The sequence below is a fragment of the Amphiura filiformis genome, chromosome 19, assembly GCF_039555335.1.
Source record: "Amphiura filiformis chromosome 19, Afil_fr2py, whole genome shotgun sequence".
In the NCBI taxonomy this organism is placed as follows: Eukaryota; Metazoa; Echinodermata; class Ophiuroidea; order Amphilepidida; family Amphiuridae; genus Amphiura; species Amphiura filiformis.
Window position 1 is genome coordinate 27,341,367 of NC_092646.1, and position 20,525 is coordinate 27,361,891.

Below are 20,525 nucleotides of genomic sequence, written 5' to 3' on the forward strand. Positions count from 1 at the left end.
TTGATTGATGATTGGCTGATAGCTAGATTATTTGAATAATTATGAAATGATTGGAATGAATTATTTTATACTTTTCTTCGACATTACATTGCATTGTTTAATATACAACTTAATACAAATGAAGAAGAAAAAGAAGAACAAGAAGAAGAAGAACAAGAAAAATGTATAATAAATTCTTCTTTTTTTTTATAATGATTAGTAACAAAGATTGAATGATAATAATAATAGTAATAATAGTAATAATTATAAAAATAATAATAATAATAATAATTTAATAAAAAGTTGATTATAAATGAGATTCTAATAACTTCCAATCAATTTTGTTTAAATGAGCATCATCAAACAATATTAAAAAAACGATACTATTTCAAACAATTATTGTTACGTGTAGAAATAAAAAGTAAACTGTGATACAATTGATCAACTAAATAGTTCGATAAATGTGTTAACTAAAGTAAGATCCGTGTTGTTGAGTTTATATTGATTGTGGACTATGCTTACAATGTATCGTATAGCGAACGTCCTTCGGACCAGCTGTGTATACGGGTTTTGCAATGGTGTGAATGTATAGATCGGAATCGTGTTTATTATAAATTGGCTGAATTTTGAGCACATCGTTGCACAGTGTCATCGCCCCGATATCTTCATGGCAGAAATCGCCATGGTAGGTTGACTCCATAGCCACGCATGGCCATTTTGTTCCGACCTGTTTAATAGTTTTGAGATGCATAATGGGCTAAGGACATCCGACTAAGCCTATTGACAATAGCCCGGTGGCTGACGCTGTGTGTGTGAGTGAGCATGATATGGGCCATTAGGTCATCCCAGTTGTAGTCTTTTTACTTTTACTTTTTCAGCCATTATCAATCCACTGCAGGATGAAGGCCTCAGCATGATGTCTCCATGTGTCTCTGTTTTGCGCTTATTGGTACCAGTTCACTTCCCCCAGTAGTTTTGCAGTGCGTTCCTCCATCGCTTCCGTTGGCGTCCTTTATTTCGCTTCCTCTCATAAGGTGTCCAATGTGTGAGTGTTGAGCTCCAACGATTGTCTTGTCTGCGGCTGATATGGCCGGCCCAGGTCCATTTTCTGCTTTTGATGGTTTCCAAGATGTCTTGAACTTATCTTTTGAGAATTTAATATGGTACAAATCCGCACTGTAATAATGCTGCGATGTTTCATGATGAGTTTGTTTTTGAAGGGGGGTACTTGAATTATTTTTCGACGGGGGTGTGAAGGGTCATTCAGTATTCCTGCAATAAGTTAAATGTATCTTATGACTTTCTATAGAAAGATGTGTCACAGACCAAAAATAAAATACTTTACTATTCTGTGCATAGTTTACATCTTTATTTGATCATTAGACATTTTTAAATTAAGGACCCATTCTTAAGGATTCGTCTTGAAAGACCGACCCATGTCTAAGGATTGTCTGTCATTTGGGTGGCACATCCCCGTGTAGCGTTTGTACGTGAGTACCCGGGGGATGTTGGGGTGTGTGTGTGTGGGAGGGGTGTTTTGTGTATTTGTGCATGTGGAATAGGGGTGTGTGCATTTGGAGACAGGAGGTATGCTTGGGTGTTTGCATGTGACTGGCATACAGACAAGAGTCTTATCCAAACGTTACTGAGAATATCAACATGCTCAGAAGTCTGTGTTTGTAGCCTTTTCAAATGTTTTAAGTTCATTTTCTGGTTCCATGACCTCTGCACTTTCTGTAAGTTTGGCGGTGTTCTCATCATATGTATCTCCTGTGTCTCCTTTTATCCGCTGCCAAAGTGATAAGCCCCTGCATTAAGGAAACATACACATTGGAAACATCATTATTCACAAATTCTAACGGCATTTCGCCATAGAGTAGTGATGTAACAGGATTAATTACCATAGCGAAAAACTATTTTGAATGTATTGTTCTGCACTATAAGTAGGTTATACTCAGCACCTGTCATGCCTGTGTATGTGCGCAATCATAGACTGAATAAAATACCGCTCTTTTCGAAGACACTAATCGTACAGGTGTGCGTGACACGTACATTTACTCAACATAATGTGAAATTTCCATAGAATTACGATCCAGGTCTTTGTGCCTATTCTATGATAATCAGTGGTGCTATGCAGAATAAAAGCGTACGTCTAGTGCAGGGCAATAAATACTAGAGACATTGCGATTTCCAAACGTAGACATCGGACGTACGTTGATCTATTCAAAACCACTCGCCTGTATCGAAGCGAGGTCACGTATTTAGCTATTTTTGAAGATATTCCACGTGCGAAATCGACGTAATTACATCGTTGATAATGTACAAAATGTGTCCAATTCACAATAATTATGTTAAGGGGGTACTACACCCCTGTGGTAAATTTTTGCATTTTTCTCAAAAAATAATAACACACTGGTAACAAAAGTTATGTATATTATTGGGGCAAGGAATCCAATTACCACACTGAAATTTCAGTGACTCAAGACAAGCGGTTCAGTATATATGATAGGAAATGAGGTACATCCTAGCAGTACCTTATTTCTTATCATAAATAACGAACCGCTTGTTTTGGGTCACTGAAATTCCAGTGTAGTAATTGGATTCCTTGCCCCTATAATACACATGACTTTTGTTACCACTGTGTTATTAGTTTTTGAGAAAAATGCAAAAATAGACACAAATTTATCGAGGGGTGTAGTACCCCCTTAAAGACAGTCAAAGATAATGAACATACGAAGGAAAGTCTAATTATTATTATGATCTTTTTTGTTTGTAACAAATCATTATAATAAAGGTACAGCGATGTGTTGAAAATGAACTAAATTTAAACGCAATATTCATACGCAGAGATTGCCCAGTGAAATGTGTGTGATACTTTGCGTACAAAAAATGACATTGCGATTTCCCATTTTTGGATTCCCAACGTAGAATAAAACGCAGATGCTACGTTGAATATGCTGATTTTACCTCAAGTCCATGCAACGCGCCCAATTTTCAGGACGAAAAAGTCTCATTTTGAAAGTAAAGTCATGATGTATGGATGTAGTGATCTTTAATCTACCAAAATATATGTTTTGGGGCAACTATAATATTTGGGGAGCACAAAAAACAATTAAGTTTAATCAGCATGTAGGTCAAAATTTTAGTCAAAATCAAATGCGGCCTGTTTGATCAGGCATAGACTCAGCTTACTGTTATCGGGACTGTTATTTTTTCAATCACTATGCCCTCTATCGACCTAGGTTAGAAGCTGTTAGATTAGATCAAATATTATAGTCTTTATTTCAGCTTACTTGTTCTCCTTCGTGACGAATGAGCACAATCCAGTTTGGAACCGAGACTAGCAATATTTAACACCGTATTAACGTACGTAAAAACGTACGTAAAAACGTACGCGAAAACGTACGTAAAACGTACGCGAAAACGTACGTCCCACGTGCTGCGTTTAGAAAATCGCAATGTCTCTACTAAATTGTTTTCACCTATCGCTGTGGTAATTAATCCTGTTACATCACTTCTTCTACAGCGAATTTACAGAGATAACTACTTGTACAAAACGGAGACTCTAGCGCACTTGGCAATGTGGAATTCTCTTCCTCCGGCCTCACATTCGCAATGCCAATGACCTGGGTTATTAAAAATAAAATTAATATAAAGACTCATTTATTTAATGCTAAAAGTTGCGTGGTCTGATATTTGCATGTTCTGTTTTCCATTTTACATTAATGCCTTCCATTAAAACAACGTGTTTCCAAAATTGTGAGTTGTATTGTTCCAGTGGTATTGATTATGAGAAGTAATAAACGTGTATAGCAATGTCCCATAGGATAGAATATATGTGATGCGATCAAGCAAAATCAGTCGGAACTCGGAAATACAGTAAGCCAAATAATTAAGGTACCAGTTACGTTCACCCCCTGTATATCCTAAACAAAGGCAGACATGTCATTATTCGAACCAGCAGCCAATAGCTGCATCTTTTAGCTCGAATTTGTTAACATTGTTCAAGAAAATAAAGACACGATTATCCAAAAACACAAGGAAGATGCAAATTTAAAAGTTGCAGTTTACCACATTGTATGCCCTATTAATTTGTACACAAAGCGTTCGCGAGCAAGAGAACTAGCGCCGTGCTTTCATTGATTAGAACACAAAAGTGCAACTTTTGATTTCGTTTCTTTCTTAGGTTTCAGATTACTGTTTCTTTAATTCTCAACCAATTTCAACAAATAAGGTCGTAAATCAGAGCTAAAGAGTACAGGTATTGGCTGCTTGTTTTAAATGTGACATATTTGTCGTTGTTTAGGATATACAGGGGTGAACATAACTGGTACCTTAATTATTTGGCTTACTGTATTCGTTAGGAAATATTTCCTTTTGTTTCCTTTTGTTTTGGAAACTCTTTAATTGCTCATATCTTTGAAACTGGTTGTTCAATTTCAATGGGGTTTTCTGCAAAAGTGCAGTTTTGTAAATGCTTTTTACTATCCTATAAGAAACTGAAAATATAATATTTCCGAGTTCCGACTGGTTTCGCTTGATCGCATCACATATGTCTACTTTCCAATTGTGATTACCACAATAATGCACCACTTTTTACACCTTATAAACGAAACATATCTGGGGTTATGAGAAAAATATGAGCTTTCTTTAGTTTTGACTAAATAAAAAAAAATGAGGAATGCACATTTCGATCGGGCGCAAAAAACACGTGCAAAACATATTTAAGATGTTCAAAATGTAATAGATCATCTCATCTTTCAATACTGTGCAGAAACCTCCGCTGGAGTATACTCGCACATTAGTTGTGGTGCATTCAAGCAAGTGCAGACAAGGACTGGCGCTGATCCAAAACTATATACAAGGTGAATGTGCAGCTACAAAGATGACTGGAAAGTGGACTGGTCAGGTGAAGGCGACGCCACACACTCTGGACCTGAAGACGTCTAGGGTTGGTGACTCAACAACTTCCTGGGGCAATGAGTTTCACAGACGGATAGTGTCTGGGAAGAAAGAGTCTTGCAGTAAAGCTGTGCGGGAGAATGGAACATGGAACCTCTGAGAGTGCCCCTGGTGGTGGTGTTTGACGGGATCAGCTGGCTGTCAGGAATGTCAATGAGATGGTTGACAATTCGATACATCATGGTGGCTTTGGAGATTGCTCTTCGTTGTTGTAGAGATTCCCATCCGAGGTTGTTTAGCATGGATGTAACACATCTTGCACGGGAATAGTCGTTCATGACGTCCCGGGCAGCACTGCGTTGCACAGACTCAACCTTGGTGATGTTTCTCTTGGTGGTAGGATTCCATACGCAGCTTTGTGTGTTCCAAGTGTGTTCTTGAAGATTTCTTAGTGTGTTCTTAATATGTCATTATGCAGTCATGTCTACAGCAGAATTCAACACGACCTTTGCAGGACTTAAACCCCATTACACCAAGATAAACCTCATTCAGCTCAACTATGTTAAATCAGGGATGTGTCTCATATCCCTGGTTAAACATGTTTCTGATTTCATGTGCGATATCGCAATGTGCTGTGATGAAATAGGTATTATAATTTCAGTTGGATGCACCATTACAAAGCAACAATACTGAGCGTGGCCTTTGTTTCCGAAATGAGAACAAAAGTCTGCATATTGTTATCCAGTCATGTTGATGGTACAACTCATGTCAAACTTGTCACATTTATTGTGATCGTATCACACAAGTAAATGAGAAACATGTCGTTTTAGACTTAACACGGTTTGGAAAAAGTTTTACCATTTTTTAGCTCCCTATCGGGCAGTCAGAACTCCATATTTGGGAGGGCTCGACAACAATATTCCCAAAAATTTTAATCATTTTTTGATGACCATAGAGGGAAAGAGTTGAAGTTTTTTTACAGCTTCTATGGCAAAAATTGATCAAACCGATCACACGATGGTGCTCGCTCGAAGTTGGAGCTATCTCGAGTCAGCTGTTGGCACAATTTGCCATTAAAATTACACGTCCGACTGTTATGAAATTTTGGAAGACTCTCTTCGGAAAAACAGCTCGACAACAGCTTTTCCGTGACTTTTTTTACTTCAAATTGTAGTATGTTAAGGATGAACATTATAATTCACATGTGAGCCTCTATGGCTATTATTGGGTGAAGGGTTTTCCTCCAGCCCACTAACTAGTCTATTGCTAATACCTACAGTACAGTGAGTGAGCTAAAGGTCAATCATCAATTGGAGCGCTGTGTGTGCACTGAATAGGAAAAACGGACAGTAACTGCATAATGTTCATTTTAGTTCAATATTGGGCCATTATTCCACTGTACATTATTACTCGTATCTGGATACTTACTTTCCTACTAGTTCCCCTTCCTCCAGAGTTTCCGGTAATTTAGTTCCCAGTGTTTCGGGCAGTAATAACAACAGAATTCCAGCAACGAAAGAAAAGCTTGCAAATATAATCAAAGGTAATTCTGGGGAGACAATATCAGCTAATAATAAGATATATGGAGATAAAATACTTCCAATGCGAGCGGAGAATGAACCCATCCCAACGCCGACATTCCTGCAAAGAAGAAACGAAAAGGCTCATTATTTGATTATTCGCTTTGCATTTCGTCAAAGTGCTTCATTCGTCATAAGTTTCGTATACTGACATATCGAAAACCATGCTATTATAAACCGATATATAACACGTGAAGTGCCTTACGCGATTCGCTGAGCGCGGGCAGCGACCATGACAAAAAACGATTTTGTACTGCAAAAAATCGATAACATCACCATATAACATTATAATACAATCGGACCGGTTTATAGATATCTTGATTTCGTCTGTATGCGACGAATGAATATTTAACTGCTATAAACTTTGAAGAATTCAATATGGGAATACCTAACGGACCAGGTTTTTTGGGCATAATATATATAATTGTTTCTTATCATACACACACAGATCTTAGTTATGACATCAGCTCTCTTTTCCAGTCTTATAGATATTTGTTATTGTAGGCATATTTCTCAAGGTGGCTTCTAACGGCTTTGAAGACGGAAAAAATTTATCGCTAGGATTAGCCTTGATTTTTTCAGGATAGGTTTATTTATAGTTTTGCGTGTCGACAATCCTGTTGACGGTGGCTCTGAAAAGAGCCGTATCATAAAAAAATGCGTTTGAGCTACCTCTTAATCCTATATATACCTACTGATGACTTTGATGAATCTAATAAAACCACTGTTCTTTAGGAATGGCATCGTTATTCTTTTTTGGGTCTATATTATGCCGCCACCACCCCAACAGAATAGGATTATTGAGTTAGGTTTTATTGGTTAAGAGTAGAGTTAGGGTTAGGTCAATAATACCTTTCAGGTTACTGATTTCACCTTTTGGTGTATCGATACAGTATTTGTCAGTGTAGAGCTGACCTTGATAATAGCAAGTTTCTTGCAACCGTTTTCTTCACGTACACCTTGGAACTTTATCTAAAGGTCCCTATTGTACCTGATTGGTGTTGGAAACAACTCGGCAGCATAGAGGTAGACAATAGCGTACGATCCTGATATACATAATTTCCCGACCATCGCAATGGCTAGTGTCACATTATCCAATTCTGAAAACAAAACGTAATTAATATACGATATAACATGTAACATGTATAATGCCAATATAACAAGCAGAATATGTCTTCATGTTTGTTTAACAGTTCAGCGGCTTTCCAAACATGCATAAGTCTTGTTGTTTATAGGTGCTTATTGGATCGTTGGAATGCAGCCCTAGTCCCTCTTCTCACTTTGTGAATATATCAAGACTTGACCAATTGCATATTTGCAAATCACGTTGCTACGTTGCGTCCGATACCATTGGATTCCATCTGGTATCTGAATAATGATTGGCAAATTGTAATTTAAGTATTAAAAGATTTCAAAAATAATGTGTTATGAATTATTTACACGAAGATGTTACCTTCATTTTGATTTCATGCCCTGCGGGGCTCCTATATATTAGAACTCCATTTGATGCAAGTCTTTACTATGGAAGGCGGCGGCCTTGGCCCTGCCGGCCTTGCAACCATCATGTTTTTAAGCCCTAACGGGCTGAGTGCCCGTGTAGCCCGTCAGTCATTTCATACTTCAACCTTTTCGGGGGCTAGTTTATAGACTAAGCTTGATGGATATTCAAAACCACAACCTTCAACCTGGAACAATATTGTTTGTGAGCATTATTTTTACGCCCGATTGAGGCACAGTTTGTGAAGGATAGGAAGATGACATCACTACCGTTGGGAATCGGAATGCAACAGAATAACGCCAGACTGCCGACCATCATAAACCCGAACATGACGCGTCGTCTGCCTAGCCGATCTAGTAGTAATTGGCATAAAATATAGGCGGGAATCTCCACCGCACCAGAGATGAAAAACGATAGGTATGGGTCACTACCGAGATCTTCTGTGAAAAACGACAGACCGTAGTAAACCATTGAGTTGGCGATCCTGCAAGAGAGAATTAAAATATATAAAGTTTTCAAGGCTTTCGATAAGCCTGTGTTCCACAATTTATAAGAGTACAACGTATGTTTGAAAAGTTTTGTTTGCTAGCTCATTATATATTATGCGAATGTGTATCCTCCTCAGCCTTTATTAATCGTACGCTGAAACCTGTTGAGTACTTATGAAATGATATTAGAATATATTTTATAATTAGCTATCTGACAGCGCGACAATTGGTGAAAAATAAAATCGATTTCATTACATTAATAATTACAAGCAGGTTATGGAGTAACACTGCAAAAACTGTGTTTATCAATTGAACACATTTCTAAACACATTCTTTCTTGCTGTCACTTTGTATACATGCACTCTAATTTCGTACTATTCAATTTTTCATGACTTAAAAATACCTCACAAAACATGCTAAATGAATTTAAGCACACGCCATCAACACCTACCCACCCCATACACAATGAATCATTGCATGAGCAAAAGCAACATAACATATTAATGCTTGCCACTTACCACGCGAAGTAAATGTTGAGTGTTTTGAATCGCATATTAGGAGTTCGTATAAGGTCCCAGGCACTCGCACGTTGAGCATTATCAGCATTAGCACTCTTCTCAGGAAACTGAAAAAAGTAAAAACAAAAATAGTCGAGAATTAGGCCTAATCATACTGAAAACTAAAGTCAAATTAAATTTCATAATTTTCATTACTTTATGAATGCGTTGCTATGGTACAAATTACTACTAAACGTCAAAGTGCGCGCGTTACCTTTTTGCAAAGCATGATTAAACAAAAATATTGCAAATAGCAAAAATTGTAGTATCAATAATTAATTTACTATAAGGGTGTGACTCCGAAAAAGTGCAAAAGAGCAAAGAAGCCATCTTTAATTTAGAACTAAGTTAAAGCTATCTCGAATATAAATGCTATATAACACACCCACCTTCACATCTTCAAGTTCTAAATCTTCGTCTAAAAGTTTATCAGGTAATTTCACTTTATTGACTTTAGCAGCTTTCGTGAGAATTTTCTTGGCTTCTTCTTTGCGCCCTTTGGATAAAAGCCATCTTGGTGATTCTGGAACAAGCCTACAAATTAAGTCAACTTATCATTGAGAGCAATAATGTGTTTTTAAACTTAAAAGTGCAAGACAGTGGCGTAGCGATCGCGTGGGTATAGCGCCGATATTATAAAGAAATTAGTCTGTGGACCTTAATCATGTTACATGAAAGAATCGTTTTCCAAACGATTTTAGTCTCTCATTCGGCAAAATCTTTTCTATGATCATATATATAGCATCACATCATTGATGCAATCATTATACCCTGAAATGTATGGGGTAAAATTTGGCCTGAATTTCCAAAACCAAAAAGTGGTTAAAAAGAGCAAAAAGTATCGTATTTTGCCTAGATGTACAATTGCATGGTCATGCATTAAATATACAAAACCTATTTGAGTTGAAATGCCATGTTCTTGGGAAATGGCGTTTAGGATTCCAGTGAGCCCTGTACAGACGACAACCCTAGTTTGGAACAGACCACCTGTTGGAAATAATTCTCGTCTTGTTTTGCAGCAAACAAAACGATTAACTTTTGTCCGCTGAAATTTTCCCACCCAAAAGATTACCTTTGCCGTTTTGCCTGCATGGAAATTTAGGAAAATCTAAGCGGACAATGCATTTGAAACAATGATGTTAAAACGACAAATTGCGTTAAAAGGCATGCACGACAGCAAAAATGACATAATAGCTACTTAAAGAATATCATTTACCAATAATAGGCTAGAAATGCTGCAGACGGTATAGATATTGCCAATTCAATTTTTGGCCATGCCCTCAGTCTCCATGCGATGAGTGCTATACTCATGTAGCCTATACTGTAGAAATATTCAATCGCAATACCAGCAAACGCTCGTTTGGAAGGTCCGACTAATTCAGTTGCTGCAGGTAACGAGATTAAATAGATTAAATATAAAAGTATTAATTAATTAATTAATTCAACAAAATTTATTTATTTTGCTCTTAAAATTAGAAATGTTAAAGGAAATCTGTACCATAAACTAATCAATGGCTATATAGTTGCAGTAATAATAAAAACGACAAACAGTAAAAGTCCCAAGCTTATATACGTCCAAATAAAGGAGAAATTCTTAATTCCTTACGACAATCAGCGATCAGTTTGTAATCCATGGTGGCGGCCATATTGATACCCGATGTATTTTATTACGCTGTAACGGTACCCCGATTTTGAAACCAGCGAAATCCGTGCCACCAGCCTCGTCCCTCGTGAACTTTGGTGACACGAAGCGAATACTACCAAAGTTCAGATTCAACATTCGTTCAAAAGAAAACGCGACAATTTTTACCCATAAAACTACAGAAGAACATAAAAAATGTATTTTAAGTAATATTTATGATCAACAATGTCTTTTGAGAACGAAAAGTAAAAACAGCACTAAAACCAAAATTCGCTGTGGGGGTCGCGAATGCCATAGCAACACACGCTCGCCGCGGGTCTGTGTGAAAGGTTACACTACCGCTTGTGGCAGAAAGGATTCGCAAGCAGCTATCATGGCGGCTTCCATGAATCGCAGAAACGAAGGATTAAAAGTGTTTTTTCTTTGTTAGGAATATTCCGAAATTCATATAGACCGTCTGGTATGTTTAATTTAGGGGTATATAACTATATTAGCCATTGATTAGTTTCCTTTAACTACACATAAAGTTCACCAACCTCTATAACGTATTGTACTGTAGCTTTGGGCCAGAGGCCTATGTTTTAACTTCGAATTGAATTGAATCAGACAAAGTTATATCCCATATTAGAAAATGTTAAATTTGCTATCTACTGATATAATCTATCTACTCATATAAGAAAATGTGAATTTGCAAACTACTTTTAAGTAGATAGCAAATGCACATTTTAAAAGATAGCCCATATTAGAACATTTTAATTTTGCTCTCTACTGAAGATAGCTCATAATTCGGAAATGTGAATTTTGCTATCTGCTGAAGATATATTAGACAATTTTAATTTTGCTATACTGAAGATAGCTCATACTAGTATGTGAATTGTGAAATCTACTGAAAAGAGCTCATATTAGAAAATGTGATTTTTGATTATCTACTGAAGAAGTTTGATTTTAATTGACATCAGACTCATTTAACTTGATCGCACCACATATTAAAAATGTTGATTAATCTATCTATACTGTACTGAATATAGCTCATAATTATTGTTTTGTTAGAAAATCTAAATTTTGCTGTCTACTGAAGATAACTCATATTAGACAATTTTGATTTTACTATATACTCATATTAACAAAATTATTTAGCTATCTACTGAAGACGACTCATATTGGAGAATGTTAATTTGTTGTCTACTGATGTTAGCTTATTAGATAATATTAATTTTGTTATCAACTGAAGATAGCTCACTAGATCATATTAATTCGTTGTCTACTGAAGATAGCTCATCAGATAATATTATTATTCCTGCCTACTGAAGATGGCTCAGTCATACTTGTTTTATTAGAAAATTTGAATTTTGCTATCTACCGAAGATGTTCATATTAGATAATTTATTAATTTTGATATCTTCTGAAGATTGCTCATATTAGAACATTTTAATTTTGCTATCTACCGAAGATAGCTCATTAGATAATATTAATTCTGCTATCTACTGAAGATAGATCATTAGAATATTTTAATTTTGCTCTCTACTGAAGATATTCCATATTAGAAAATGTGAATTTTGCTTTTTCTGAATAGTCCAACAAACCCGATAACTTGACATACAGACTGTATCAAAACGATTGGTACCCATTAATTTTGATGTTTATTGAAAAGCTTGCCTCTTCCAAATGCAGCATCGGATACTCTTGAAATTTCCAGAACGTATTGATTATGAATTTTTATACAATTATTCTACAAATTATTTGGATCTTTTGGTGAATTTCGAGCCGTTAGACTCATCCATTAGCAATGAAAACTTATGGGTACCAATCATTTTGATAGAGCCTGTATAATGAATAACCTTACCAATTACAAGGGCTACAACGAACACACCGGAAGCCGTGACCCCAAGAAGAAATTGTAACGCACAGAAGACGGGGAAACTCGGTGAAAATGACGCACCAACTCCAACGGACACCTTTGATGAAAATTACATTGGGAACAAAAGTTCACTTTATCTTTGAATGCTTTGATTAGGTCCATGTAAATATCGTTTCGTGTACGTATACTGTATTGTCTCAATTAATAACGTAATATAAGAAAGGTATTTTAACACAATTACGTAATATTTAACTACAACAACTATACAAAGCTTCAAAGTAATAATAATGGATCACAAACCCAACTGAACTCACGGCGTTTTTCCTTTTTTTGGTTTTAGATCCGGCCTTAGGCATTTTCTCAGGTTGTATACTTCGTGGCTATTAATGTTGATAACTTACCAAACTTAACTTATTTGCATACTGACAATCCCGGGCAGTTTACGTTTTTGCAGTTTCCTCAGAGGCTTCCATCGTGTTCAACCATGATCATGATTGGTGAAAAACAATAATTACATTATTTTCATACGATCAAATACCTGCATGATAACTCCAAATAGAAACATGGGCTTCCTGCCTACGACATCGGCTAACTGACCAAAAATGGCTGAACCCACCATCTTACCGACTAGAACCAATGACTTGGAAAGTTGACGTTTGGAATTTCTGTCACATACTAAATCAAACTGAAACAAGAAAACATGAAAGTTCTTTAGTAAACTAACATACCCTGCAAAAATCAAAACTTAGCAGTAGTTCGGTCAAAATATGAGATTTTGAATAAACCGCCTCAATATAACACAGTACATGGCGTACGCGCAGTCGTGACATATTAAAAGAACCGACACGACTCACGTTTGAATGAGTGGCTCGCATTGGCGACATGCGCTGGTATTTTAATAGCGTTTAATCTGTATTTTAAATAGCGTTTTTCTCTGTATTGCCTCGTCTGTTTGGGCCCAAATTTATAGAGGACATATCTGACAGTGAAATCTAACATTTTATACCAAAAAATAAATTAAATAAAAATACAATTCTATTTCTTATGGAAATGTTATAATATACCAAAAAAATACAATTCTATTTCTTATAGAAATGTTATATATATGGCTTTAATATAAAGGATTTAGTTTTGTTTTAATTACATTAAGAATAATCTGTACTTAAAGTTAAAAGACAGTATCTACAATGTTCTAGAAGATACTACTGATATGTATACCTACTACCATAACTACGTTTATACCGTAGTGGCCAGGACAGTGGCATACTTGTGCAGTCATTGGTGTCACTCTTGTGTCTTTTTAATCAAATTGCTTGCAGCTGGCCTGTTGTTTTATGCATTTGTTTATAAAGGTTTGATTGTAAATTTAAATTTAAATTCATAATTTGTATAATTGATAAATTTTAGTAGTTTTTATAATAGTGTAAAGCGCCTTTGAGGAATCTGTGATTCACAATGCGCTATATAAATGCTGTTTTATTATTATTTTATTACTTTTAGGATATATATATTTTTTAAACAAAATCATCTGTGTAGGAACTTGATAGCTTTGTCAGGATGGGAGAGTTAGCTTTCTCCTGTAGAATATCTTACTTCCCCCCACCCATGGGATGCTGGGGTTGCTGGCCATCGTGATTTGTAAGCATTTTTGTGCTCATTTTTAAAGATACCCTTTGGACCTCTTTGTATTATTATGACCACAAAGGGTTCAACTCCTGACATGACCATAGTGTTGTGCACTTAAAGACATCCTGGGGGCTTTACCTAAAGCCAAGAATTTTCTGCTTTACAAATGCTAAATTCCGCTTTTCTCCGCTTTGTAATTTTAGCACATTTCTGACATCATAAAATTTCACAAGAATCTTGTGACGATCATTGCGATTTGCAAAGTTGGGATGGGTAATTGGGTATCATGGCTGCAATGGGGCGTTGTACGGTAAATTTATGACGGATTTTACTTTATTTTGATGAATTTTGAAGACCCATTTCATTTAGTATTTTATTTATTTCTTTTCAATTGTATTTTTTTCCTTTTTCTAGGTCATTTTTGATTATTTTTTTTATTTTTTTCTCAGAAATGCGTTTTCCGCTTTACCTCCGAATTCCGCGATTTTCGCGGAATTTCCGCTTGGCTTTAGCTTTACCCCTTGTTGCTAGTACATCGACACTGGTGTATAAATAACATAGCGGCGTAATTGCTATAGGAGAGATTGGCTTATTCCTTAGCAATTTGCAAAATTGCTAAGGTCTGTTTCTGTCAAGTTCTTTCTTTCTTTCTTTCTTTCTTTCTTTCTTTCTGTCAATCTTATAATGAGCCACCGTAGCCATATGCTTTGAGCCATGTTGACCATAGTTGGTCATTAGGACCATTGGGTGGGGGGACAAATGAAACATGATCAACTTCAGGTCAAAGGTCATCCACTTCCGGTCAATGGCCGAAAACGTGATTTCACTAAAAATGCTACTTCTTCCATAAATTATACAGCACGATGATGGCACTTGGGTACATGCATCAGCTATACCCAGTGTCTAAAAGTTATTGTCCAGAATTGGGGTCAAAGGTCATTAAGGGATACTTCCGGTATATGACCAAATACCCTAAAATGCTGCTGCTGTCGCAAATATATATGGTACAACAATGTTACTTGGTCATCAGGACCAATAGCTGGTGGCACAAATGTCACGTGACCAACTCAAGGTCAAAGGTTATGGAAAGGTCATTATGGCCGAAAATGTTATTTCCTGTTATTTTTACTAAAACTGCTACTCCTTACACGAATTACACAGCAAGATGATGTCACTTGACACATGCATTAGCCTTGAGGTCAAAGGTCATACGAAGGTCATTATGGCTGATGTGATTTTCTGTTCTGTTACTAAAAATGCTAAGTCATTCCACAAATTATAATATAGCATGATAACATTACACATTGTATTCATCCATTGGGGTCAAAGGTAATTGGGGTCAAAGGTCATGCAGATATTACTTCCGGTATGTAGAAAAATACCTTAGGAAGTCGCACTCTAATAGCGCATGACCAAAGTTGCACAGAAATATTTACATGAATATTGAATAATTTTTGGTTAACAAAATGATTTCACAACTATGGAAAATAATTATGTAATATAATTAATAATTATAAGGCCAAATAAAAATTAAACATGTTTCACATACCCTCCCGCTTCCTTTTTTGAGGTTTCTTCAATTATATATTTATTCAGTTATTACTTTTCAAAAAATATATCTAGGAAGCAGAAATATTTCTATAGCCTTGCTAATATACAAGAAACACTTTTGGAAGGTTTTATGAAAAAGAGAGGGGCCGGCCTATATCCTCAGAACAAAAATAAAAAGAGGCCTCCTCCTTTTTCCAGGCATTATTGTGTATGCTAAAACAGCTCAAATTATGGGTATTCACACCGATTTTGCCATGAAAATATAAAATAAAAAGCCCCCTCTTCCTCCTTTTTTACAAAAACCCGGACTTGAAACATGTTTTTTATTTTACTTGGCCTAATTATTTGATACTACAAACTTCTAGTTATACATGTATATTCCAATGAATTACACCAAACTGCTGGACCTTTTGAACTCACATATGCTATAGGTGAGCTAACAAATTAACCTTGCTCCCATTGTCCCTATGGTCAATTTCAAATTACAGTGCATTTCAAAAAAAGACCTCTCAGTAAAATCAGCATATTATACTACTGCTGGCTGTTTATATGCCTTAATACATGCATGCATGCTAGATAGCTGGGCTAATTAGCCATAGGCCTAGTTAATTAGCTATTGCTAAGGTCGCGTATATGTGTATGCGCAATTAGCTCTAGTTATAGTTAAACAGACTTTAATTGTGCAAGGAGATGTGTTGCACTTAACTGAGATGTGTTGCACCGAAATACCCCGGATCTCCTCTCACCCAATATTTTTGACATTTTGCTCTCATCGAATGCCAAAAATCATGCTTTCACCAAATAACCCCATATTTTTGACATTTTGCTCTCATCGAATGCCAAAAATCATGCTTTCACCAAATAACCCCATATTTTTGACATTTTGCTCTCATCGAATGCCAAAAATCATGCTTTCACCAAATAACCCCATATTTTTGACATTTTGCTCTCATCGAATGCCAAAAATCATGCTTTCACCAAATAATCCCATATTTTTGACATTTTGCTCTCACCGAATGCCTCTTACTGTGAACGTGTCCGACCGATACCTATATCGATTTCATATTAAAGTACCCCCACCCCTCCGGATACTTACATCCGTCACTGCCGTCGATTCGTAAAATGTAGTATCATAAACCCATCCTTGATCACATTTGAGCACGACCCCTTCATCTTTACACTGATCGTATGGCTCCGATCTATTATACTTCTCACACTTAGACCATTCTTTATTCTTAAACGGAATCGTACAATTTTTCGTCGGCGAAAAGTCATCGTATTCTTGTCCAGGAAACGACCGACAATAATGTTCTGGTTGAGCACTAAGAAATGTGTTCCCAAGACTGTGCCATGCACAGGGAATCGCTAATAAACAGATAGTGAAGTAGACGTATTTCTGATAGCGTCCAAATTCGCCAAGATATTTGAGAATATCGTCGTAACGCATTGTCACTTAATGTTATTAGTTGTAAACTTTGAAGCTTTGTATAGTTGTTGTAGTTTCAACTTGTAGCAACAAATTACTGTTTCACTCATTAGCTAAATTGTGCTTGAAATGAACACAAACTTTGCATTTGAACTATATTCAATTTGGGAATACCTGTATCGTATTCTTATCATTCTCAAACAACAACTATTTGCCGATTGTATTCTAGTGCTGTTAAGCTTGTTTTTGTTTATCTCTTTATCTCGTTTTTATCATGTGTACCCTTGTGCATTTGTCTACCACGAACTCGTATCCCACGAACATGACGAATTTGACAGGATCATGCGGCAATCACAATGACCTTATATTTCTGATAATGTGATCGCACAACATAAATGTCCACTTCAACGTTATACTTCTAAAATGGTTTCAATCTGTTGAAATTGGAGAAGAAACGCTGTTGGCCAATGACAAAAATACTGCATGACATATTATTATTGAAGACCGACATAAAAAGACTAGTTTGCGTATGACGTCCTGTCAACCAGACCAAAAATGCCGTACTGCGCAGGTCAGCAACCAATAACATCGCGCCTTTGCCCTGACGTCAGACGCAAACTAATCTTTTTAATTCTGTCTTCAATTATAGTACCAACGTTTTAGCTGAATTGCCTATTGTGAGTGCCCCTGTGTTGTGTGCATACATGTAGTTAACAATAACTGCATGATGGATGAATAGAAAGTGTGTAAGGCACCACTTGAGAAAGTGGTACCATTGTTCTCACACAGCCCAAGGGTGTGCTCAGGTGTCCCAATTTGGGACTCAGGCACTAAAACCTTCTATGTAATTCCAAGGGCGGTGCCCAAAGTGTGCGGCTAATAAATGGAGAGTTGAAGACCGACATAAAAAGACTAGTTTGCGTATGACGTCCTGTCAACCAGACCAAAAATGCCGTACTGCGCAGGTCAGCAACCAATAACATCGCGCCTTTGCCCTGACGTCAGACGCAAACTAGTCTTTTTAATTCTGTCTTCAATTATAGTACCAACGTTTTAGCTGAAAATGTGGTAATAACTCATTCAACCATACTAGGGACAAAAATGCTTCCAGTTGTCCAGCATGACGCGCGCGTACGTACCTGTTACCAACTGTCAACATTTGACAACCAATGGCGTTGGTTACTTTCTGCAAAGCTGGACTGAACAAGTCTTTTACAAATCATCTCATATGTTACCGATCCCCCATCTGGGAATTCAAGCTCATTTACTCTGTTAATTGGCATCCCATTCGGGTTCACTGGTGTGAAGACAACGGCTATTAATTCCACATTTCTTCACAGCACCATCATTCCCGAAGAAAATCATAGTTTCTTACTCGTTGAGAAAATATTAAAAATCAGTGAGTAATATTCAGGTTTTGTACCAAATTCATAGGTTTTTCTAAAATCAGTTACATTTTGGTATGACTCGCTTCACTGATTTTCTAAAAAAATTAATTTTGAGAACATTAACATTCATCAATCATGGCAAACTTGGAACGACACAATAGCGATACGTCATAGGCGCTTTGTTTTTCAAAACCGAATCCATTGAATAATTCCCACAAAATAGAACAATAAAATTAATGTGCTCACTAGGCCTATTTCAGTTTCTTATATTTTCAGAATTTAACAATTAACCCCACAAACATATATTTTATTGGGACACTCTGTATACTACAAAATGTAGTACTCAATGATAATGTTGATATTTTATGTTGACTTTGCCCAGTCTCGATATCTTGATAAATCAGTGATAACCTATAAACATAATATAAATATATAGTGAGATGTCTTGTTCACAGCCTATCATTTTATTGTGCTAGTCAGTGAAACGGTGATTGCTTGACGCATACACGAACGCATATGTGACCGTACACCACGAATGAGCCGTAAATGTCCTAAATTGTATTCTGAGTTACATTGTAAAATGTGCATGAAGGTCGTATTCATAGGTACCTCAAGTTGGTTTTGACAGCATTAGTCAAACACCTTTTAAACCAATCAATAATCCTATCGTTGAAGAGGATAATAAGCTTCTACCTATTTCTATTGAATTCTTAAATAGCTCTGGTCTTTGTTTGCTTTGGCTAAATCCTGTTCAAGTGGTGGGTTACAAAGCATTGTATTTTGTCTAGGTATGTATAACCAACAATTAACAATGAGAGGACATTTCTGAACCTTGTTGACTTGGGGGTGATTTGAAATGATCGCCAATTATGACTGTTTGATATTTATTACCAGCAATGTCGAAAAAGAGACACATGTAGAACCGAAAAAGGTACCATTTTGTTGAATGAGCAAAGTTCAACCAACCATAACCCCGCTTCTGAATATCGTTTGAAGCAAAATGATATACCATTTTAAAGCTTATGATATATATTTTCTAAACACGAAATAAAACAAAATTGACCGGGGGCCGAATTTACGGCTCATTCGTGGTGTACGGTCACATATAGTACTACATGTAGTAGAGGCATATTTAGGGTTCTCGTGACCGCGAAAGCAGAAGAAGATTTGAGAGTTGAAATCGATTCTTTGAGACAATTAGAATAAAATAAGCTCCTATGTCCCTCCCAAAAGTGTGGCTTAACTCCAGGTTTTTAAAACCGGAGAAATCTTTAAAATCATTCAATGTTTTCATCGCATGTTCTAATGATTCAGAAGTTCCATCGAGAATTAAGGCTGTGTCATCGGCATATTGGAAGAGCTTAAAAGACATATCATTTATTACAATACCTTTAATTGACTCACTTATTGGAGAACTGGCCAAACACGCTGTCAGCGAAGGCACAAAGGCTGTCACCAAATACTAGTATACAACCTCCATGTGAATGTGCTATTCATAAAACCAAAGGCTCTTTTCAGAGCCACCACAATCTTAGATATGTGGTCATTAACAATTACGGATGAAGTGATCTTACTATAAAATGTATTCAACCATTTAATAACATCTTTACCAAAATTTAAAAAGTTAAGAGTCTTTCTGATAAAATTGTGAGATACCGTTTCGAAAGCTTTTTCAGAATCAATTAATATAACATCACATCGGGGATATTGGCGATTTCAGTATAGCTAAATATATTATATATACGAATATTTTCTCCAATATATCTGTCTGCCACAAAACTAGTTTGATCTTTATTAATTTTTTTGTATAAGACATTCAATAGTGATATTGATCTCCAATTCGTCTAGGTTTATTCCTTTCGGCAAAAGAGAAATGTGTCCATGCTTTTGACTTTCTGACAAGTTGCCTTTTTCAAAACCATAATTTATAGAACGTAGAAGAAACGCACCTATTTCAGACCAAAATGTTTTATAAAACTTTAATGTAAATCCATCTTAACCAGGAGATTTGTTACTTTTCATATTCTTTA

The 20,525-nt window shown here is 36.3% G+C and overlaps 1 protein-coding gene across 1 annotated transcript; it reads right to left on the minus strand.

Moving 5' to 3' along the window:
- Positions 1-1,212: 1,212 nt before the first annotated feature.
- LOC140141129 (organic cation transporter protein-like) lies at positions 1,213-17,128 on the minus strand. The gene is made up of 10 exons (XM_072162916.1): positions 16,778-17,128; positions 13,043-13,189; positions 12,469-12,601; positions 10,221-10,389; positions 9,388-9,538; positions 8,966-9,060; positions 8,229-8,443; positions 7,453-7,561; positions 6,310-6,522; positions 1,213-1,787 (listed from the first exon to the last, which is right to left on the minus strand). Exons 1-10 carry the CDS (start codon positions 17,126-17,128, stop codon positions 1,643-1,645), a joined length of 1,728 nt encoding a protein of 575 aa, XP_072019017.1. The 3' UTR covers positions 1,213-1,642.
- Between the last annotated feature and the right edge of the window lie 3,397 nt (positions 17,129-20,525).

Bases quoted from the DNA above. Each gene is read 5' to 3' on its own strand.
- LOC140141129 (XM_072162916.1), bottom strand. From the start codon at position 17,128: ATGCGTTACGACGATATTCTCAAATATCTTGGCGAATTTGGACGCTAT. The intron at 9,061-9,387 runs GTGTTATATAGC...TTTCCTGAGAAG, and splicing joins TTGAAGATGTGAAGGTGGGT to AGTGCTAATGCTGATAATGC. The intron at 1,788-6,309 runs GTAAGTATCCAG...TCCTTAATGCAG, and splicing joins GAAGGGGAACTAGTAGGAAA to GGGCTTATCACTTTGGCAGC.